This window comes from Hyalella azteca, unplaced genomic scaffold, assembly GCF_000764305.2.
Source record: "Hyalella azteca isolate HAZT.00-mixed unplaced genomic scaffold, Hazt_2.0.2 contig10312, whole genome shotgun sequence".
NCBI classification, from domain to species: Eukaryota; Metazoa; Arthropoda; class Malacostraca; order Amphipoda; family Hyalellidae; genus Hyalella; species Hyalella azteca.
This window is the reverse complement of record NW_025940357.1, coordinates 1-23,103: the sequence shown is the minus strand read 5'-3', so window position 1 is coordinate 23,103 and position 23,103 is coordinate 1. Positions and strand designations below refer to the sequence as shown.

At 36.7% G+C, this 23,103-nt stretch overlaps 3 protein-coding genes across 3 annotated transcripts; all 3 read right to left on the bottom strand.

Moving 5' to 3' along the window:
- Positions 1-263: 263 nt before the first annotated feature.
- On the bottom strand, positions 264-6,323 carry LOC108672680. Its single transcript, XM_018160387.1, has 9 exons — positions 6,204-6,323; positions 5,373-5,517; positions 4,173-4,319; positions 2,419-2,685; positions 2,144-2,260; positions 1,619-1,717; positions 1,008-1,151; positions 631-774; positions 264-484 (listed from the first exon to the last, which is right to left on the bottom strand). Exons 1-9 carry the CDS (start codon positions 6,321-6,323, stop codon positions 360-362), a joined length of 1,308 nt encoding a protein of 435 aa, XP_018015876.1. The 3' UTR covers positions 264-359.
- A 6,010-nt stretch (positions 6,324-12,333) lies between these two features.
- Positions 12,334-16,150, bottom strand: LOC108672683. The gene is made up of 8 exons (XM_047882378.1): positions 16,066-16,150; positions 15,295-15,433; positions 14,543-14,809; positions 14,284-14,400; positions 13,930-14,028; positions 13,243-13,386; positions 12,817-12,960; positions 12,334-12,458 (listed from the first exon to the last, which is right to left on the bottom strand). The coding sequence occupies exons 2-8, from the start codon at positions 15,431-15,433 to the stop codon at positions 12,334-12,336; spliced, it is 1,035 nt and encodes a 344-aa protein (XP_047738334.1). The 5' UTR covers positions 16,066-16,150.
- Positions 16,151-17,592: 1,442 nt separating this feature from the next.
- LOC108672679 lies at positions 17,593-21,944 on the bottom strand. The gene is made up of 7 exons (XM_018160386.2): positions 21,811-21,944; positions 20,582-20,848; positions 20,323-20,439; positions 19,652-19,753; positions 18,970-19,113; positions 18,583-18,720; positions 17,593-18,389 (listed from the first exon to the last, which is right to left on the bottom strand). The coding sequence occupies exons 1-7, from the start codon at positions 21,938-21,940 to the stop codon at positions 18,265-18,267; spliced, it is 1,023 nt and encodes a 340-aa protein (XP_018015875.2). The 5' UTR covers positions 21,941-21,944; the 3' UTR covers positions 17,593-18,264.
- Positions 21,945-23,103: the final 1,159 nt, after the last annotated feature.

Here is a 23,103-nt window from a genome sequence, read left to right as displayed (position 1 = left end):
ATTACATATCAATTATTATTCCCGACTATTTTCGCCTGATAACCTCATGTAAGCCGATTGCTTGCACTCACTGAGTTGAAACTTTTCTTCATAATTGTTGACCTTTGTTAATCGTTATAAACAGCTTTTCAATTATTATTTAGTGCAAATACGTCCTCCGGGATAAACAGTTTCATACAAGATTTAATTGCAACATAGAAAAATATGATAACTCATAAATTCGTCACTTCTTTCACAAATGAGTGCTGAATTTTCACCTCATGAAATATATTATAAGTAAACATATCATTGAACCGGTGCAGGTCTTAGCATTCATGTGCCGCTAGGACAACACAGCTTCAATGATTCCGGCGCTTCAATTAACAAGCTTGCATTCTGTAGTCGACGGAAAAGCCAACGTTGGGGCCATCTATGAGTTGACTGTCGGCATAAGTTGTTTCTTGTGCGTCAGTGACCACGTAGAGCACGAACGGCTGCACGGAGGCTGTCAGGAAAAAGGTGTGATATACATATGTTTGTTTGGGTGAAATGTGCTTCTCCGTATAAATCTAATAAGGTTATTTCATGTGAAAAACAGGAATTTACATAAGCCTGAAAATGGGTTTTAGAACTTAATTTCTCGGCACTAACTTTCTACTTTACTGGGGAAGTTGAAGCCACAGTAACGATCAGCGGAGATGACTACGTAGTTTGCATCCGTTATGGTACCGCCGAGGATCATCAGGTAATCTGTGGTGCAATCTGCACTGCCAGCTTTACCGGGAAGAGGATCACCTGCAAAAGAGGAATTATGGCTATATTTTCTTCTTAGGTCAAAGCTCAATGGAAGAACAGGATACGCAAGCATGACGCCCAACTTGAGAATCGTTCAAAGAAAATGTTTTCTCATGGGAGTTAAGACAAGAATCGAGGGAATTCAAGGGATTTCAATAACTCTCCCTATATATATATTAGAGAAAGATATTTCGTCAATCACGAAGATTGCATAGACGTGGAATGTTACACACCGGGAGGATAGATGCTCGCGTCCCCAGTCGTGGAGAAGGTGTAGTCATTGACCAACCCGCTTGTTTTCTTGTAGGAGACGCTGCAGAAGCCAGACTGCGGCTTTATGCAGACGCCGTATACCTGACTTGCCAGCTGCGTGGTGGCTACATAATTCGTAAGTTAAAAAAATATCAAGTGGATATAAAACAATTTGAATCAAATATTCCCTTTAATATTTTACCAGAGAATTCCTTCATGTAACTTCGGAGTTGCCAACAGTAATTCAATGGATCCGAGACCAACCTCATTTCCTGTGATCAATTTATTACTTTTTTTCTGCTGCTTTTCCGCTGCTTTTTTTCCTGAAAAGCCTTACGCAATGGTAAATTATAATAACAAGAAATGAATGTTTCATTTCAGTTAATAAAAAAAACGTTTAAATCGTTATTTATTATTATACTAACAATGAGCTTGAATGAACAAAAGGCGTTCACGAATCTACTACCACCATTCTTCATGAAGTAAATACTACTTTTGACAAAAAATGCGAAAGACAACCATGATTTTCCTCCTATATAGTGTTTCAAATATATTCAAAAAGTCTTAGAAAAGCATATACTTCTGAACCTACCCGTGGGTGGAGTGGAGTTCGGGAAGGTTGTAGCGTCGTAGTTGAAGCTTTTGATGGTTCCCTTTGTGTTGGTGAAGTACTGGAGGCAGCCCGCCGGGGCTATCGTGTGGAATTATGCAAAAATATTTCAACATAAGCTACACTCAAGATAGCATTAAATAGATGAAAAATCTGAAGTGCACACCATCATAATTTCAAGATATTATTCGAATGAGCCATCAGCATCAGAAGAATTTCTCATTATAGACGGTTAGAAAATCGTTTCTATGTACAGTAAGGTTGACTCGTGAATCTTGTGATTAGGGATCGGATTTTTATCCATATAATTTCCAATATACACCTCAGTAAGTTAACCTAGTCATTTAAACGTACATCAGAAAATATATAAAATTGCTGAAGCAACTGAATACATTTTCACGGTTGGTGTACTGAATTAATATAGTTCATGACACGCAACAGAAATAGGTGCATATGCATATACCGATTTATGCATGAATTTCTAATAATAGACAGTTCTGAATGCACCTCTGTTTTCAGAGTTACATTCTATTTGTGTGACGGAGATGTTCCACTTTGCCCCCGGTGCTGAGGCTACAACGTTGATCGTCACGCTCCCGAAGTCTGGACTCACATCCACGTACACTGCGAAATAAATTATAAATTTTATGATTTGGCTGCGGCTATTGAAGTGTACTTGTTAATTGTAAGAAGTTCGTCATTGGTACTCAGGTCCAATCAGAAAAACAGGTCCATTTTCCAATCAGAAAAAAATAAAGTCGCAGAAACATCATTCAACTCACAATGTTGGCCAAAATTTTCTCCGCAAATCAATGGTGTGTTCGTGACTCCCCCAATAACTTGCAGGAAGTCCGTGACACACTCTCCCTCTATGTCGGGCTGGGGAAAGCTGAAATCTGTCAAGTCCAGACGAATTTGACAGATGTTGCTGTTTACAGGATAAACCTTGAGACGGCAAGCATCGAGGACAGTGGTTGTAGCTGCAGGATACCCGGGATTTTGGAACAAAGTTTGACTCACGTTTGTTGACGACTCACAACTGCGCGAGACTGTAAGTTCGATTGAGAATAAACATTGAAACAGTGAATCATTTTGCCTGGATTTGAGTAATTTGCGGATTATTAACCCACCCACGAATAATGAAATCTCTTCTTATGTCAATGTATATGAACTAGATACTGTCGCAGTCAACAAATATGTTTTACATGAAGGCCCTCAACAAATATTGAAAGCCTTACATATTTACATGAAGGCCCTCAATAAATATGTTTTACATGAAGGCCCTCAATAATAATAATGAGCTAAGAAGGCTTAGAGAAGACACATAAATAGTTTAATGTATTTGTAAATAACAGCTGAAGTCCGAACGATTAAGAATATACTCAACCGCAAGAGTTAGAGATGAGCAGGAATGTTTAGGATTAGTTAGAATTAGTTCTTTAATGCTGTCGAAAATTGAGTTAGAGAAGAGGATGGGAGGAGGTTCAACTGACTGAGGGAAATTCAACTGGTGCTGAGGGGAGATTCAACTGCGGTCGTCGTGTCTAGGCTCGTGACGTTTGCTATATACGACTTTAAGCTCAGTGCATTAGGAATGAGAGTTCCACCTCGGCGGCAGAACAGCTATGAGATTTTTTTTCAGAAGAATCGACCACAGGCGGCGAGCTAGTTTGGATGCTTTTGCCATATGTACGCCAAAAACATCCTTAATACCATGAGACTTTTAGATAAAAAAGGAAATTTTTGGCAGTTATGGAGAAGACAGAGCAATTGAAAGAGGTAGTCGTCGGAGCAGCAGGTGCCATGGTTACAGGTACGGCTATTGCAGTAATACGCAATCATAGCGCTCTACAAGGAATTGCACTTCGAATTAACGTATCCCGTAAATAAGGAAAGCGTGAAGAGTATCGCTTGAGTATAGATAAAATTATAAATGTTGTAACCTATTTGAATGTCTCTGTTCCTTAACGGATATGTCGTTCTTGCTAGGATGTCCTCCAGGTTCACTTCGATATTTTTAATGCTAGCTATGTTTTATTTCGACACTCTAGTACTCGAGTGGGCACGATAAATTTTTAGAAAATATTTTTGAACGTGCGTCTAACGTCTCGGTGACTACAAGCTACCTAAGTGAATTTTTTTAGTGCTCCGGAAATGCAGAAAAATTCTAAAGGAGAGATTTTGAAAATATGAGATTCATATCACAAGAATAAAGATTCGAGCCACGTCCCTTGTCAAATTATATTTTTAGATCCCAAACTCTGTCAATTTGAAATTCAGCAAATAAATGTACGGTTATTCAGAACGAAATTTATTTTTGGTTTAAAAGTCGTGTCTGATGATTAGCGCAAATAAAATTTCCTCAAGATAAATTTTTGTTTTATCCGACCGCCTGCCTGACAAGATGTTTTATCCGACCGCCTGAACGGTGACTTTCTTGTAATCTTGGTGCTTGTTTAGCTTGCTAAATTATATCTATTACCGTTAGAACTATTGAGAGACTCAATATTACATTAAATTTGTTTTATTCACTCACATGTGCAACAAACTCCGAAGCCCACCGCGCAACTGCCACTTGCGGTGCCCCCCAAATTTTTGCAGTCGGTTGCTGAGTAACAAATTCCTTGAGTGTTTATGTTCGTTGTGCAGCTGTCTGGGGTAATCGTGAAGAACTGAAAGAACACTGAAAAATAAAATATGAAAAATCATTCGAAATTTTCATGCAGCTTCAGTTCAGAATTTTCTCTCAGTGTATAAATTTTTGCATAAAATCTAGAAACTAACTGAAACTGCGTTATAAAGCACAGCACGTGGTTCTGACAAAAATATTATCAATCAACCTTATCCGAGAGTCACTGGTAACTTATTTTATTTATTCAATGCCGATCCAATTAGTAAAGCTTAGTATTATTAACAATAGCTAGCACTATGAAATGTAAACAGTCAATAGCGCACTATAATGTAACACATGCCGTGCTCTGTGTTATATATAACAATGTAACATGAGCCTGTTCAGCGGATGTGCGAAAATCGCGTAACCGTTATAATTCCTCAGACTTGATTGCCTACCATACATTTTATTCGTAATAAATTAATTAGTGCTATCTTGTCCACTTTCATATTTTTAAATAATATTTCGACATAACGGGGAACTTGGAGTGTTTGGACGCGTGTCTGTCGATTTCAAGCAGCCGATAACCTCAGCTGGATGTTCTTATAGCATATATTTTATAACGCATCGTGCTCAATGTTCTTTATATACCCAGTACATATGCAATTCATTTTCCATAATTGGATGTTTGGTTGAGCCACCGATTATATTATCAATAAACGAAATTTTCCTTGACAAGAATCTTTAGACAAATCTTTAGACAAATTTCTGAATGGCAATTGTACATGAAGGTACATAAAGCGTCCAAGCTAGTTTATTTAAATTTCGTTTTTACTGAGTGTCTTCATAAGATTTTATAATGTAAGAACGAAAAATTTTGTATACCCCAATTCATTATATTTCAGAATTATTTTACAAATAATCTTCTATCGTCGTAAGCAAAATGTAAAAGCTTCGGGCTTATTTACCCTGGCATGAGTCGTATATGTAAATCTAAATGATTTTATGTTAAAGAAATATTGGGTATTCGAATGCGGAAAATCCTAATTGCTTAGATATGTTGGGAATATGACTAGGGCTTAGTATGATGTAACGAATGCATTTCACACGTTAATTAAGACTCACGTCGAGGTTCTCTGTCGTTCACATCACCAATTTCCTGCGTCTGTTCCAGGCCTTCGATCTTCGCCGGCGTTGCACGCCCGACCACAGCCAGCAGCGCCCAGCAGGCGACAACACACGCGTAATACTTCATAATAAAAAAGGTTACCTGTACATGAGGGCAATATACTTCAAATTATTTCGGTCATAAGAGAAGCTGGCTGAAAAATTAGTCAGTTGGTTAGGTTGTGTCAAGGTTTCTTTAGATAAAAGGACTTGAGATTGCTTTCATTAATTCATGGAAAGACTATATAATGCAGATAATATACCAAGATTCTTTCGCCGAGCTTATCTTTTCTTGTTCTATAAAATATTAGGCAAAAAATTGCGAAACAGAATTCATACACGAAATTGAAGTTCCTTATTTAGCATAGATATTATCAAAGCTAAAGAGGGTTATGCCATTAGAATCTTGTAAAATTTTTACGTTCATTGTGCTCATGTTGTGCAAGATTGTGAAACAAATATATTTCTGGTAGTAATCTTGATATGACATTAAGTGCGAAATTCTTCAGATGCCATATGCATTTATACCAATTGATCAAACAGAGATGAATATTAAATTCAAATTGTTAGTATTCAATGATACGACACTTTAGGACGATTTGTTCCGGTGGATTATTCTAACTAAAACTGATTCCATTATATTATTTATGGACAGCAGCAATTCGTCCGGCCCCGAATGCAGTGCCACTTGTGATTTATTACAATGGATTATTCTAACTAAAACTGATTTAATTATTTATTTAAAAACATCATCAAGTCGTCCAGCTTGCGAATGTGACATCTTCAAACCGCAGTTTGTCTGTCGTCCAAAAAGTGTGCCAGCTGCAAGCAAACTGTCGTCTCGCTCTCGACAATGGGTGTCTTTATAGCAGCACCATCAACGCTCGGTGTACGTAGATCCAATACCATCTAATTCATTTGGTTGTTTGCAAACTCTTCCAAAGATTGATTTGTTGAACCAACACAATTTGCCCCTATGAGCAAAGTCAGCAAACTACGGACAACATGTTTTTGTTCGACATTTTTTTCTTTTATTAAACGAAATGCATTCATACCATTCAGTTAAGAGGCAGAAGTACGAGTTTATGTTGAAATCTTTACATTTTATGGGTTATTTTTCTATGTCATTCCATGGCTCAACCATCCAGAGGAGAATGTTGTACATGTTAGAATGCAATGTTAGAAAATTTAAATATGAAACTTTCTGTCTCAGAGTTTTTCATTTGAACATGGTCGTGATTGTCTCATACCACCTGCATGAAACGACCAATGTTTGGAAAATATCAATTGGCTCGGAAGTTTCCAATTCTGTGGTGACCTACAAGCAAGTTCAACTGCATGGTCAATGACAAGTCGACTAGTTCGTTATTTCATTAAATTTGGCGCCCGGTGATCACTATTTTGATCAATTTGACGCCCGGTGATCACTAATCACAAACAATGATAGTGCATAGAAGTTTTTATAATAACAAATTTGTCTGATGACATTTGTTCAGATATCATTATTGGCTATCAATGCTGAAAGCTGATTTTTCTCTCATTCCTGTTCCATTGTCGACCACGTTTTTTATCTGCTTGAGGATATATTTTATAATGGTAGGAAAATTTTAAACAATCTGCCTCAGTAACTGTGATTGATTTTAATATTTCTTTTTTTCATACTATGTCGTTTCCGGAAGGATTCATTGTTCGAAGCATTAGCGTCAGCCCCCATCAGAATTGAGTGAAAGGCATATAAATTTGTTTGGTCCCTTACATATGATCTTCACCTATGCAGCCAACCCACTATCATTGCAACTAAAGTGCCCAGCGGAAATTAGCTTTCTGTAGTGAAAATAACATCCTCCGTTGGGGAAGGAGAGAGCGGTGTTTAGTGAAAGAATTTCTCCGCAACAGAATTTACTGAAGAGTTTCTTGAGAGTTTTAACGCGGCTCTTCGCGTGAGCTTTTTAGCAGTTGACAAATAGTGACACCGATGCTGGTCAATTGAAAATAAACTAGAAAGTCCCGAGCTATCACATTGAAAGCTGGAAGCTAACGCTGGTCTCGCATGGAGGTATTCCTTAAATCGATAAATTGGGTAAATCGATAAAGTTGATAAAGTGGGCATTAGACGTAACCCAATAAGTTATAATCTTATGAGAAGACTTTAATGTTTAACATAAAGAACCTCCAAACTCAATCATCCCAAGAACGCTTCCTTGTGGCACGCCACTGCGCACTGTTGTCCAGCCTGACACGGTTCTGTAGTGACTCGATCATAACTCGCACTATCATTTCTTGTGAATGTCGTAATTAGTTTATCAACTCTTCAAACTCGTTAATCACCAATTTCTATAGCTATTCACAACTTAATTAACCTAGAAACTTGCCACTTACTTGCTATGTGGTCAATTCAACTTTTGAATAATCATGCAAACATTTTGTCAAGAGATATGGTCAATTTTCTAGCACTAATAATATTCGTATGATTTTTGTGTTACAGTATAGTTCGATATACGACAAACATACTTTTTATATTTAATTCGATCACTCGAAAGTTGTGATTTTCGTTTAGAACGTGCTAGCGGACAGAGCTAGAACCATACGGTAGAATCACTTTGCTTTTTCACGTCGACGTGTTAATATCTCCGGGGTTACGGGGTAAGCTGCTCAGCTGATTGCTAAATTTAAATTCAGATATTTGTGATTGAATATTTCAAAGTATAACCGTCAGAACTATATCATGGCTTGCTCTCAATATTTCTTAATATTGTTTTCTGCTATTTTATGTCAGTGTTATGCTTAGTCAACCTTCTGAATCAAAGTCATTAGCTATTCAACCTCATAATATCTGAATAACCATTTGTATTAATTATCTCTTTAAACATTAATATTCCATTTTTGTTCATGTCATGTTTGTATTATAATGACCAACCGCCCGCAGGTGTTGGTCGTGCCGTCATATAATAATAATAATAGCGGTTTCAGCGTTATTAGGCCGTAGGCCTGTCGCCGATTCCTAACATCGCAGAACATTCACAGCATTTTGCGGTCTCGAACTCGCAACTCATTGCTACAATTCTGCTATGCTTAACCGCCCGGCCTCCTTGCCGATTCTGACCAGAAACTGGCGCACAGAGCTAGGATCGAACCCGCGCCTCTCTGCGCCAATCTTGGTACTCTGAACTTTAACCACTGGGCCACCCTGCCCATTCTTCAACCCATCAATAAACATACTAAACCTTCAGATTCTTAATCAAGCCTACGTGATGCATGTTTACTACAAACCACAGGAAGGGGGAACTGCTGTTATCACTTACATATCTCAATTCACACTTCTTAAACAGCCCTCTCCCTAAAGTTCCACTTCACTCTATTCCTAAATACTTCACTTTAGTTTTCACTTTACCTCAATCGCGTTAGTGGTCACTGTACTGATGCACAATCGCTATATTTTCAGTAGCTGATCCACTTTCTTCGAAGCGAATTATTTATGATAGGAACTCTACCTAAATCGAAAAGCTGATCCAATCCATTCCTTTGTTTATTCGTTTTTATTTCAGTTAGAATATGTAATTTTTACCTTTATTTACAGCAAGATATGTTCTGATATTATTCGATCATAAGATGATTATTAGTAACAATCAAGACAAGTTAATATCAATCTAGACAACAATTGACAAATAGACTCCTCAAAAACAATCTATTGAGAAAATGAACGTCTAGTGCAAATCACCATGGAGCACATGTATTAGTTTACCCTCACGCATCGTTTTCTCTGAGCCTATAATGTAGAAAACAACGGAATCTTCTTCCAATTGAAGACTATACCTAGATTAAAATGAGCTACAATGTTAGATGTACGTTGGACATACCGCTAGTGTAATCTCGGTCGTATGCGCTGGATATTGTCAATTTATTCATCATTTACATTTACGGCTGTTCACATTCGGGCTTTTGATGACCCGATCAATGTCAGCTAAAGGACAAGCGAGTGTTACACCATACTACGGATAGGAGACACCAATGACGTTAACAAAAAAATTTAATTAAGTTGAATAATCATAATAATTTAAAACGAGTCTATCAGCTAACGTGTATTAGCACAAGTGTGAAAAAAGAATTAAGTCAAAACAAGTGATTTAATTATATCCAGGGGTGGGCAGTAGCGCGCTACATGCAGCAACCGCTACATTTTCAGTAGCGGTAACGGTAGCGGTAGCGGCGCTACATTTAAGCAATTGTAGCGGTAGCACCCGCAACATTTAGAGCATGTAGCGGTAGCGACCGGTACATTTCAGAGTAGCGCTGCCCAGCTCTGATTATATCACAACCAATATTCATAAACCAAAGATCGTCACTCATGGATATCTCGTAGACCGCGAGTGCATCAATCTACTCGCCTGGGGCAATGACACTCAAGGTCACCAGTTAAAAAAAAAATGTTTCCTATTGCTTCTACTTGTTTTCCCGAAAATTTTGAGCTGGTGATGGAGGTGGTTTCCGAAACATGTTCGATGAAGATACAATTAATTTAATCTGCATTTTCACTGTTTTTAAATTCTCGGTGAACTTGTAATTCAAGCAGACTAATGATCACTACACAAGGCTTGTATCATTATAATATGTTATACTTGTATCATTACAAGTATAGAATATTAATCATTTCAATCAATATGACTGGTATATCTTTAATCATTACAATACATCAATCATACATCATCCTCGTATACTAAAATTAAATAAAATACACAAAGCCTATAGTATTATAATGCACTAGACGTATTCATGTACGCCTAGTGCGCTTGGTGGATTCACTAGAATACACCAGTTGATGGTGAGTCAGGAGAGCGGAGGCAGTCGTGTGAGGTCACGAATTTTCGTACCGGGTTTAGCGTCATATTTTTGGTGCACGGACCGCGGTTTCGTTCAGATCGACTTAAATTCCACTTTTAACTATCGCACTTCTAGTTATCATCATTTCTTGTTGTTTGCCTGTCTGCTACAAATCTTATAATCTATATTCAACATGCTTCTACCAGTAAAATCAATCTAAAATTTTGCACACTGGCGTAAAGTCGGTGACAATGCATAAATCAATTGACAGAATTACCAAATTGGCGATTTTTTATTATACATATATTTTTTCAGAATATATATTTTTTACATGTTTATCATCGGAGACACCGGCCTCTTCAGGAGTTCGGTTTTTAAAAATCACTTTTTAAATCCATATTTATTCTGTATTGTATTTCTTCCCAATCGCCCCCTATACGCCACGGGTGGCGCTGCTGATGTGCGACTCGCTCGTCAAACGGTAGCAATTCTTCCTATAATCGCTGTGTCTATCAACGGACACTCATGTCGGACAAAATAAACTTTTAATTCAACATCCAGTGTCATATGAAACTGAAGCAAACATGCGCTGAAGGCATAAAAATATGAAAACTTCTTTCCTTCACTTGGGCCTTTCTGAGCCTTATATATCTCTTCTAACAGCGATTTCATGCATTGCGAATATCTCTTTTCTCAATAGCAATTCTATGAAACACCTGAAAATTTAGTTCTAGACATTGGTTTGCTCTATTATTCCTATTCTCGCTCCTATACGGAATTAATTTCCATTTCCGTTGATAGTTTTCATTAATTGCCTCAGCCTGCCTCAGAAAAGGTGTTATATGATGAAATATAGCCTGCCTCAGAAAAGGTGTTATTTTCCATATATTATTATCAAAATGTTACTTCTCCATCGATTATTAAAGTTTAATCAAAGACTTGCTAAACGAATTATATTTCTGAAGTGTTGTAGCGTCAGTGAAATTTCTACTCAGTTATCTATGGTATTGGATTTAGGTCCTGCATGTTCACATTTAGTTCTTTTTTATATATGCTCTAAATATTCAGGTTTTATCGTTTCTTTCTTACGGTCTTAAGTACGTATTTTCAGTACTGCTTTCTAATGGCTAACAAATTTTGTGCACTGCTTTTTAGAAATTTTAGATTATCATTTTGATAATTAAATTATTTTGTTTCGCGTAATTGAATTTTATACATATGTCCTCACACACACTTTTTTAATTGAAATGAATTAGTCTAATTTCAAAATTTCTAGTTTCTGTTTTCTATTTACTTTTCTGTAATTGAACTAGCCTTAATTTTCACAAAATTTCTTTCAATGTGTATATCTTAAGTTCTGTCACTGACCTGTTGCATGTGAGTTGTAACAATGAATTCTATAGTTAATTCAAATGCTTATATTGATGCATTAATTAAGGATCCACTAAATTAAATCGAACTAGTTTATATTTATAAATGATTTTTAGCCGCCTCCTGTTCTGAAAAAAAACACGTCATTCTAAAGTGTCTGCGTGTGACCTTCCAATTTTATCATAAATAATTATTACAAAATTATTTTTATTTGTACAGTGACATATATTGTAGCATAAGTTATTGAAACTTACCATGCCTGCTGCAAGTTTGACAGGAATCAGGCAATGCAAGTTTAGTACTAGCAAACTTATGTCGTTTCCGAAAGGAAACAAGTATTTATTTTCAGTAACATCTGTGCAATCGAGAAACACAACATTCCAATTATGATGCTGAAATGTAGTCATATTTATTATTCTACAATTCAGTAGGTCGCGTGTGGCCCATGCTTAATAGATCGTTGAACTTGATCTACCGTTTTTACTACATCTTCCAGTATATTTCATCTGAGGCAATTTGACATAAATATGACATGGTCACAAACTGCACAGTGATACAACCATATTTTCAGTACATGGAGAACTACAATACAACAACCCTGATAGCAACGCTGTGAGCATATGATGGCGGTATAACTTCCGTGCGGGACACAGTTTACACGACACAAAATATCATTAGCAAAAACAACGATAACATAAGAAGAATGAAAAATGGTAAGTTAGCANGTAAGTTAGCACGATTGCATTCGGTAGTCTATGGAAAAGCCCACGTTGGGGCCATCGAGGAGTGCTGTATCTGCATAGTTGGTTTCTGTATCGTCGGTGACCACGTAGAGTGCAAACGGCTGAATGGAGGCTGTCAGGAAGTTGAATACAATTTAAAGCGTATTAGAATATCTCATCTTAAACAGTTTTTCCAGCACTCTAGATTTTCACTAATCTTATCACTATATGCAGATCACAAACCAAGTTTAATACACAATATATTTGCATAATTTTGTAAGATTAAGCATGGGAAATTAAGAATTTGTCAGAATATTTTGTCTTGCAAAGAAGTTAACCTATTCATACGCCATTAAACTCTGGATGACCGGCCAACACGTAAATATATCGTTTCATGTATCTAAATAACTGGTGTGATTTAGTTAAAAGGGAGTAGCCTCTCATTTGAAAACTGCCTTTCTCGGTACTCTACAGTATTAATTTCTACTCACATTCTACTTTACTGGGGAAATTAGTGCCGCAGTAACGATCAGCGGAGATGACGGCGTAGTTAGTATCCATTAAGGTACCGCCGGGGATCATCACGTAATCTGTGGTGCAATCTGCACTGCCAGCATAACCGGGAAGAGGACCTCCTGCAAGAGAGGAATTATGGCTATTTTCTTTTATAGTCAAAGCTCAATGAACAATACAATGACGTTTGCAAATTAATCAAATTTAACGGCCTATTAAAATGTTTAAGAATTAAGTAGGCAGGCATGACGCCAAACTTGAGAATCGTTCAAATAAATAGTTTTCTCACGCGAGTTATGAATATGATCAAGCGAATTCAAGGGATATTTTATAACTCTCCCTCTATTCGAGAAAGAAGTATCGCCAGTAACGGATATATTGTATAGATGTGGCATGTTACTCACCGGGAGGAAAGATACTCGCGTCCCCAGTCATGGAGAAGGTGTAGTCATTGGCCACCACGCTTGTTTTCGTGTAAGCGACGCTGCAGAAGCCAGACTGCGGCTTGATGCAGACGCCGTATGCCTGATTGGCCAACTGCGTAGTGGCTGCATTTGATGCATACGTTCAGGGTAATTGAGATAAAATATTCTCAAATATCAATGAACAACTTCTATATTCTATTTATGTGTCATTCAAGTTCATATATGAAGATGTTACTCTGAAGTGAAATTCGACCTTCATAATATCTTTATATAGAATTAGATAATACCACAACAAATCATGTTTCTCATTTAATCGCTAAACCCTCTAAATTTTCATGTTAGAACGTACCCGCAAAGACTTCTAATTAAATATAGAATCTCTAATAATTTTGTCAGTTGCAACATTTTACAACAAATTCATATGCCGTGAAGAATTTTATACGTATATAAGAAACTTATTCAAAATGTCCATACTTTTGGCATATAAGTCGGCACTTCTTAAGAATGGCTCAGTAATTTTGTTCGGTAAACTCGAAAACATTTATACTATTTCATCTTTACTAAAGGCAATAAAATGCAATATTAACTTGTACATCAAGTCAGAAAAACTTTTCCTAACAGTCTATCCTAAAAGTCAGTTGAGTGAAGTGGTAGACTACCAAATACCCGTGGGTGGAGTGTAGGGCGAGAAATTCGTTGCGTCGTAGTTGAAGCTTTTAATGGTTCCATATGTGTTGGTGAAGTACTGGAGGCAGCCCGCCGGGGCTGTCGAGAGCAACGCAATTTAAAACATAAATATGATGAATGAAGCTAAAGATCGTTTAAAGTGTTGTTAGCCACACGTTTGAGGCGCTTGCAAATTAGTCCGGAATTTTTCAAATAATTTAAATGATTAACCGTTTGCATTTCATCACAATTATTTCATAAAACTCTATACATGCTCAGGATTATCAATAGTACTTAATCAAATAAACAGCATTATCGACGGAATTATTTACTCTGACATAATTATACGGTCACCTCGGTACTGGGAGTTGCACTCTATTTGTGCGACAGAGATGCTCCACTTGGCCCCCGGTGCTGAGGTGTCAACGTTGATTGTAACGCTCCCAAAATCCGGTGTTACATCCAGGTACACTAGAAAATGTGATATTTATCATATTGCCTTTCCGCAGTATCAATTAGTGGGACAAAATATTCATAACCTCAACTGAAATAAGCATTTTAACAGCAAAAGTCAATAGTTTGAAATGTTTCTCAATAACAGCATTCGACTCACGATGTTGTCCAGAATTTACCCCGCAAATCTGGGGGATTTTCGTCATTGCTCCGGATATTTGCATGAAGTCCGCGGCACAAACTCCCTCCGCATTTGGCTGGGCTAGTATGAAGTCTTTCAAGTCCAGGCGAATCTGGCAGATGTTGTCATTAACAGGATAAACTTTGTGTCTGCAAGCACCAGTAGGAATGCTTGTAGCAGAAGGATACCCAGGATTCTGGAATGAAGTTCCGTTGATGTCCGTTGATAATTCACATGTGCGTGGAACTGCAAAAACAGTAAAATAATGTTGCTTTGAAAGAACATTTCTATCATCAATCCCTTCAATTAGTCAAAAAATCATAAAACCAAAGTTGAAAAGAATAAATTAAATTTCAGACACATTATTTGATGATTCTTCCTCGAAACTTTTCTATTGTGACACTCAAAATAAAAGGGAGAATTATTTCCACCATATGATGCAGTGTTCCTCACCACCTTAAATATTTACTGTCAAAATAGAAGCTTTCTTCTAGCATAAATGCGGCGTAAAATCGCTCATACCACATATATCATCAAAGAAGCTTCTAAAACCGCTCCAAACGATTAAAATAGGAGCTGTTGATTAACTCAGCAAATAATTTTCCGAAAAGGTTTTCATGCTATGTGAATTATAAATTCGACAATGATCATTTTCGATGAATATTGCTTTTTCCCGAAGAGACTATGTATAATTTTACAGGTGCAAGTTCATCAGGTATACTGAGACTCACGTCGAGGATCCCGGTCGTCCACATCATCAATTTCCTGCGTCTGTTCCAGGCCTTCGATCTTCGCCGGCGTCGCTCGCCCGACCACAGCCAGCAGCGCCCAGCAGGCGATAGCGCACGAGTAATACTTCATACGGGTCATCTGCGTTGCGGAATATAATACTTTACACGTTTCATTTCATACTTTACATGGACTGTTTTTTCACGAAATCAATATGCTGGAAGAGTGTGTCATTTTACCGGAACATTAAGCTTAGATATAAAAATTGAGTTGTACTGTTATCTTATGAAGAGAAAAAATCCGGCCAAGCTATTTTGGGAGATGGTGCACGGCATGTGCATAGGCAAGAAGAAATATATTCACTTAAGTCAATGGTTTTCCAAGACTTCATTGATATTTGTGTCGATGGCCAGAAATATCATTTAAATTAATAGTGGTTCTGTTACCAAACGAATCATTACCTATGATGGGGCCTTCACTGAAGTTCATTAACGTAATATAAATTGGTTTTGGTCATTACTGTAGAAAGAAAACCCTGAACCGTGATAGCGACTTTACGCGACATGACTTTTATCGTGGATTCAAACCCAAATACACTCGCTGTTGAACCAGAGACTATTTTTTTAATCTGCCGCATATAAATCGATTTTTCTGATACCTCACAAATTCATTAACTAATCCTCCCGAGCTACATAACCTCACTCAATTATTCCTCCCAAATTACCAAATCTTCACTCACTACTCCTCCCGAATACAAAAATAGCTCATCAAACCTTCTTTATTCAACAATGAACTCCGTTGAACCTGTGGGATCGTGTGATTTCTGATTTCATCAGAAAATCTGAAATATAAAATACTGGCAGTATACAATACATATACAAATTAAATTTTCTGTGGCATTTTCAAAAGCCAGACCAAAAAAATGTTATATCCTGAGATGCACAGGGATTGTTCGTTGTCGGTGAGTTCAAAAAATTATTTTAGTGATATTTTTTTTACTACCCTCACTTTTTTAGCTCAAATATGAAAATGCTTAATTTTAAATAAGCGTGCAATTTCTTAGCGAATATCTCGCATCAAAATACTTTAGCGGTAAAAAATCACATTAACATGTAATTTTCCACCAGCAATTTTCAATTTTTTCCCATATCCAGCTGAACCCTAAAATTCGTGACTTCAAAACTTAACCTAAATTTGATCAGTAAAGGGCGCAGTACGCGATGCATGCATATTTAAAAAGTTCTCCTGTTTAATACACTAAATTCCTCTTAGTTGCCAAAAATGCAGCAGAATGATTTTGAATGCGTTGTTGGAGTGAATGGCAATAGTTTATCCACAAGTGAATGGCCTAAGTTAATCTAAAACACCTGTAAAAAGTGGGATTATCTCTCAGCATTCTATTTCTTCTTTTCAGTTTTAAAATATGAATGATGTGAAGTTGCACACTGCCAAAAAATAAAATACAAAAATTAAATTTTTATCTGATAAATAAGTTGTGATCTTACTTCTACTTAATCTAAGCCATTACGACGTACTATTAACCCACTAACAACTCGTGACCTAAACTTATATTGAAAGAATTTATTTTCTTTCTTGACTTTTCAGGAAGATGCCTAATAATATTGCCACATAAACAAAAAACAATTTCATCGTGATGCAAGTAATCATAACAATTGTGATGACATTTTGAAAGTCATTTATCACTGAATATCTGGACCGTGCAATTTATTTATTCGAATTCAATACCATAATCACTTTCAACAAAAACTCTCTCTTATGAGCTTTCTGTGAGTATATTTTAAAATGTAGATTTTAAATATAAGAATTTATTTCAATAAAATATGAACCTATAACAGTATCCACATCCCTCTGGATAATAATTTAAAGTAGGGTCATCGCAATAAAATGTAGTCACTATTTATCAATTAATTTTCTCATTTAAGGACCAAATGTAATCACTTTTGCATTTTGCAAACCAAGAATTGCCGACGATTTTTTCAATAATGTGCATTGTGTTTCGAATATCAATGGACAAAAGCGGTATGATGAAATCTTTTTACAGAGACACAGAAAACCCACTATGCTCACTGCATTAGACGCTTTCATGAAATAATTTTTTATCTTCTTCGCTGACCACATCTCGTTGTCATATCAAAGACAGCTGGCACTTTTCCTCAAGTGATAGCGAGAAAACTTACGGAAATCTAATATTTTCCTAAGGAGGAGGACATATTTACACTCGGGAGGACAATAAAACAATAAAATCATGAAATCTATATGCACATTGTTATTTGTGCTAAATTATTTTTAACTTGTGTCTTTTGGTGAAGAAACTGGCAGCGGTACTAATTCAAATCTATTACGTCAGTGATATGATTTTCAGGGCGAATTTCACTAGATCTATGGGTGAACATGGATAAGAAAATTATCTGACCCGCTACTTCAAGTCCATACTTGCAGTACGACAATAGCTCGGTTAACCTGTTTTTTTTCGGGAGGGACCAATTAGACTGCAAATTGTGGCGCAATATGAAGTTGGCGTTTTTGACAAATACGCTTTTTTACTTTTCTTCTGTCTATAAAAATTACTAATTTTTTCATAGACGACTTCAAATTCTCTTAGGATATTTTGAAACCATGGGTATTCAAGACACGAGCTCTAATAACGACTCACTCTTAATCACTGCACTGGAATAACCATTGTATATTATCGCTGCAAGGCTTCAACACTCAAAATCCATGTGACATTTAGGCTGGTTTAGTTGTTTCCATTTAACCGTATTAATATCATAGTATGTTTACTGAACAAATGAAACTGCCATACACTTCGAACTTATCAGATTCATACTGTATTTATTTCTATACTTATTTATTTGGTTAATGCGGGTGTTAGACTCCAGGTGCATTATTGGTGTTCGAGCAAAACAACATATAAATAAAATATGACAAACATAACAATAACAACCGTTATTTCAGCAAGCTTGCATTCTGTAGCCAATGGAGAAGCCCACGTTGGGACCATCGTCGAGTGCTGGATCTGCATGGTTGGTTTCCGTCTCGTCTGTGACCACGTAGAAGACGAACGGCTGCACCAGGCCTGTCAATATGAATATACTTATGAAGTAGTATTTCGAAATGTTGCATACGAAACACTATCCTCTGCACTCGTGTCTAGAAGTGAGGTGAAAAATTTAATTTTACTCTGTGCTGGGAATTTCCTCACTCTCTTCACTGTTTCAAACGGAGATCAAAATATATCGCCAGTTTTGCTCGTCCAAATTCCTACTTACTTTCAACTTTACTCGGGAAGTTTACGCCGCAGTAGCGATCAGCGGAGGTGGCGGGGTAAGTTGTGTCAGTTATGGTCCCCATAGGAATCATCAAGTAATCCGTTGTGCAGTCTGTACTGCCAACTGATCCGATTGCTCCTAAAAATTAAAAATCAAGAGTTTTAGCGTTAATGCTCAGTGACACAATATCCTATAAACACTTGAAATTAACTGTCTCTTGTAAGCAATCTCATATTATAAGATTGCGTTAAAAAGCATCACAACTAGTAGATATGAATTTATTCATTCAGATCCGGGAAATGGAATGAAATCTAATTTAATAAATATTGCGGGTGTTTAATATAATATTTATTTGATCTGTGCATACTTTTCGCCAAATATACTTGCCTATGGGCAGTACACTCGCATCACCACTCAAGGAGAAGCTGTAGTCATCGGACACCCCAGAAGTTTTCGTGTAGGCGACGCTGCAGAAGCCAGACTGCGGCTTGATGCAGACGCCGTAAGCCTGGCTGGCTAGCTGCGTGGTGGCTGCATTTGATGCATACGTTCAGGGTAATTGAGATGAAATATTCTCAAATATCAACGAATAACTTCTATATTCTATTTATGTGCCATTCAAGTTTTTATGCAGATGTTTCTATTCGATTTATTATCTAGTTCGAACTTGAAATTATTTTAATATAGAATTAGATAATACTACAACAAATCATGTTTCGCAGTCAGGCGCTACACTCTCTAAATTTTCATGTGGGAACGTGGGAAGACTTTTAATTAAACATGGAATATTTAATAATTATGTAATTTTCAACATTTTGCAACAAGTTCATATGCCGTGAAGAATTGATATATAAAAAACTCATTCAAAACGTCCACACTTTCAGCATTTAATTCAACACTTCTTCAGAATGGCTCGGTAATTTAGTTGAGGAACTCGAAAACAATTGTATTATATTATCTTTTCTATAAGATATAAAATGCAATATTAACTTGTACATCAAGTCAGAATTCCCGTAACAAAAAGTCTATCCTAAAAGTCAGGTGTGTGAACTGGTAGACTACCAAATACCCGTGGGTGGAGTGTTGGGTGAGTTGAAGGTTGTAGCGTCGTAGTTGAAGCTTTTGATGGTTCCATGTGTGCTGGTGAAGTACTGGAGGCAGCCCGCCGGGGCTGTCGAGAGCAACGCAATTTATAACATAAAAAATATAACTCAGTACTCACGGCAGTGAGTGACAGAGAGCGCTTTTCTCGTGCATAAATCAGTTTTCATTGCGATTAGTACAGTGCATTAGAGCTGAGATGTCGTATCTTTAATACAGGCATATGCCCGCTTCTTAAAATCGACGAAAACGTGAAGTCACGGACGGACAGACGGACATGGCGAGCACAATAGTGCATTTTTTCTATAAAGAGAAAATGTGCTAAAAATAATGCATAAAGCTAAACCTTACACCGATTGCAGGTAAATTCATAACTGGCATCCAGTCATGAATAAGCCGTCTAATAGGTCAGCCTAATGCAGATCGTTTATAGTTAGTATTTATAGTATTGTTAGCCAAACGTTTAAAGTGCTTTATAATTAATCCAGATTTATTCAAATAATTTAGTTGATTAATCGTTTGCAATTCATCGCAATTATTTCATAAACCTCTATATATGCACAAAATTATCAGTAGTACCTTATCAAATAAACAAAATTATCCACGAATCTTTTTAATTTAACTAAATTATACGGTCACCTCGGTACGGGGAGTTGCACTCTATTTGTGCGACGGAGATGCTCCACTTGGCCCCCGGTGCTGAGGTGTCAACGTTGATTGTGACGCTCCCAAAATCCGGTGTTACTTCCAGGTACACTAGGAAATGTGTTATTTATCTTATTGTCTTTGCGCAGTATCAATTAGTGGGACAAAATATTCATAACTTCAACTGAAATAAGCATTTTAACTGCAAAAGTCAATTGTTTGAAATGTTTCTCAATAACAGCATTCGACTCACGATGTTGTCCCGAATTTATCCCGCAAATCTGGGGGATTTTCGTCATTGCTCCGGATACTTGCATGAAGTCCGTGGCACAAACTCCATCCCAATCTGGCTGGGCTAGTATGAAATCTTTCAAGTCCAGGCGAATCTGGCAGATGTAATCATTAACAGGATAAACTTTGTGTCTGCAAGCATCAGTAGGAATACTTGTAGCAGAAGGATACCCGGGATTCTGGAATGAAGTTTCGTTGATGTCCGTTGATAATTCACATGTGCGCGGAACTGCAAAAACAGTAAAATAATGTTCATTTAAAAGAACATTTTCATCATTCATTTATCATTTTTGCTCACGCATGGCATTAAATACTTTCGTTATGTCAATTGTTGTCGCATTGCGTTATTAGTCGTTAAGACCAACGAAAGGAGAAAGACTTGCTATAGTTTGAGACTCAGCGATAGCTGTAGAAACTTTGTAACGTCTTGAATCTGTGACACACCAGTCATGCCCTGATCTTTAAAGTTAACACCATTATTTTATCACATTATAGCTATTATCACTAATTGTTACCATATTATCTTACGATGTAACTGTCCCATACCGTGGCATTTATTGTAGCAATAGAAAGCATGAAATTCTCGCCATCATGATGCTAATGCCTAGTGATATAATAAAATCTTTATCTTTGGAATAAAAAATAATAAAAATTTGGGGTAAATAATTAATTGTTTTGTGATAAAATTTATTTTCTGCCTTTATTTTTCATTTCGTTGTTTGACGATGCAACGCTAAATAATACTTCTCCCACATACATTATCCGAAAAAATCCCTTCAATTTGTAAAAAAACATATAATAAAGTTGAAAATATTAAGATCAATTTCAGACACATTATTCGATGATTTTTCCTCGAAACTATCCTACTGTGACACTCAAAATATAAGGGAGAAATGATGCAGTATTTCTCATCACCTTGAATATATATTGTAAATAAAGAAGCCTTCGATTAGCATAAACACAGCGTAAAATTGATCATATCAAATATATCATCAAAGAAGCTTCTAAAACCGCTCCAAACGATCAAAATGGAAGCTGGTGATTAAATCAGCAAAGAATATTCCGTAAATATTTTCATTCCATGTGAATTATAAATTCGACAATGATCACTTTCGTTGAATATCGGCTTTTTCAGGATGAGAATATGCATAATTTTACAGGTGCAAGTTCATCTGATATACTGAGACTAACGTTCAGGATCCCGGTCGTTCACATCATCAATTTCCTGCGTCTGTTCCAGGCCTTCGATCTTCGCCGGCGTCGCTCGCCCGACCACAGCCAGCAGCGCCCAGCAGGCGACAACACACGAGTAATACTTCATACGGGTCATCTGCGTTGCAGAATATAATACTTTATATGCTTCATTTTATTCTCTATATTGATTGTTTTTTTCACAAAATCAGTATACTCGAATAGTGTGTATTCATTTTGCAAGAACATGACGCTTAGATATAAAACTTGAGTTGTACAGTTATCTCGGGAAAAGAAAAATTCCGGCCATGCATTTCTGGGAGATGGAGCACGGCCATGCAGGGGCAAAAAAAAAATTCATTCACTTATTCTGTTATTCACTTAACTTAATGGTTATCCAAGACTTCACTGATAATTGGATCGATGGCCTGATATATCATTTAAATTAATAATGGTTATGTTATCAAACGAATCATTACCCATGATGGGGCATGCACTGAAGTTCGTTAACTTATTACACAGTGGTTTTGGTTATTAGAGAGAAAACCTGAGCCGTGCTTGCGGCTTTACGCGACTAGACTTTTATTGTTGATTTAAACTCAAATAAACTCGCTGGTGAATCAAAGACTATTCTTTATTTCACCTGGTGCATATAAATCGATTTTTCTGATACCCACGAACTTGTTAGCTAATCTTCCCGAAATACCTAATCCTCACTCACTATTCCTCCCAAATACAAAAAAGCTCGACCAAACCTCCTATACTACTCAACAAAGGACTACGTTCAACCTGTGATTTCACCGTTCAACCTGTGTGATCCGCGATATTTCTGATTTCATCAGAAAATCTGGAATTAAAAATGTTGGCAATATACTGATAAGGTAGGTAATGTATTGCACAAATTTGGCATTTTTAAAATCCAGACTTCAATCAAAAAAAAAGTTAGTTATATCTTGAGATTTACAGGGATTTTTCGTTGTCTTTGAATTCAAACAATTATTTTAGTGATATTTTTATTAACTCTCCTCACTTTTTAGTGGAAAATGTGCAAATGATAAATTTTAAATAAGCGAGCAAGTTTTTAGCGGATTCCTCTATGAACTGTGATTAGTAGGGCAACATGGGACAGCGACCCCCCCCCCTTTTTTTAACTAAATTTTTGATAAAGTTTTAATTGATACGAGGTGGTCCTTTGTTTTGTTCAAAGGTACAACCAATGAGGAATGTATGATGTGAATTAGACGCCTATAGAGTTATCCAATTTTTAATTACACACTATTTTGTAAAAAGTGT

Excerpts from the sequence above, each read along its gene's own strand:
- LOC108672680 (XM_018160387.1), bottom strand. The coding sequence starts at position 6,323 with ATGGTATTGGATCTACGTACACCGAGCGTTGATGGTGCTGCTATAAAG. Across the intron at positions 4,320-5,372 it reads GAACGACAGAGAACCTCGAC|TGTTCTTTCAGTTCTTCACG; the intron begins GTGAGTCTTAAT and ends TTTATTTTTCAG. Across the intron at positions 485-630 it reads CTTCCCCAGTAAAGTAGAAA|CCTCCGTGCAGCCGTTCGTG; the intron begins GTTAGTGCCGAG and ends TTTTCCTGACAG.
- LOC108672683 (XM_047882378.1), bottom strand. The coding sequence starts at position 15,433 with ATGACCCGTATGAAGTATTACTCGTGCGCTATCGCCTGCTGGGCGCTG. Across the intron at positions 14,401-14,542 it reads GGTAAATTCTGGACAACATC|TGTACCTGGATGTAACACCG; the intron begins GTGAGTCGAATG and ends CACATTTTCTAG. Across the intron at positions 13,387-13,929 it reads GCCCTACACTCCACCCACGG|CCACTACGCAGTTGGCCAAT; the intron begins GTATTTGGTAGT and ends CATCAAATGCAG.
- LOC108672679 (XM_018160386.2), bottom strand. The coding sequence starts at position 21,940 with ATGAAGTATTACTCGTGTGTTGTCGCCTGCTGGGCGCTGCTGGCTGTG. Across the intron at positions 19,114-19,651 it reads ACCCAACACTCCACCCACGG|CCACCACGCAGCTAGCCAGC; the intron begins GTATTTGGTAGT and ends CATCAAATGCAG. Across the intron at positions 18,721-18,969 it reads TGCGAGTGTACTGCCCATAG|GAGCAATCGGATCAGTTGGC; the intron begins GCAAGTATATTT and ends TTTAATTTTTAG.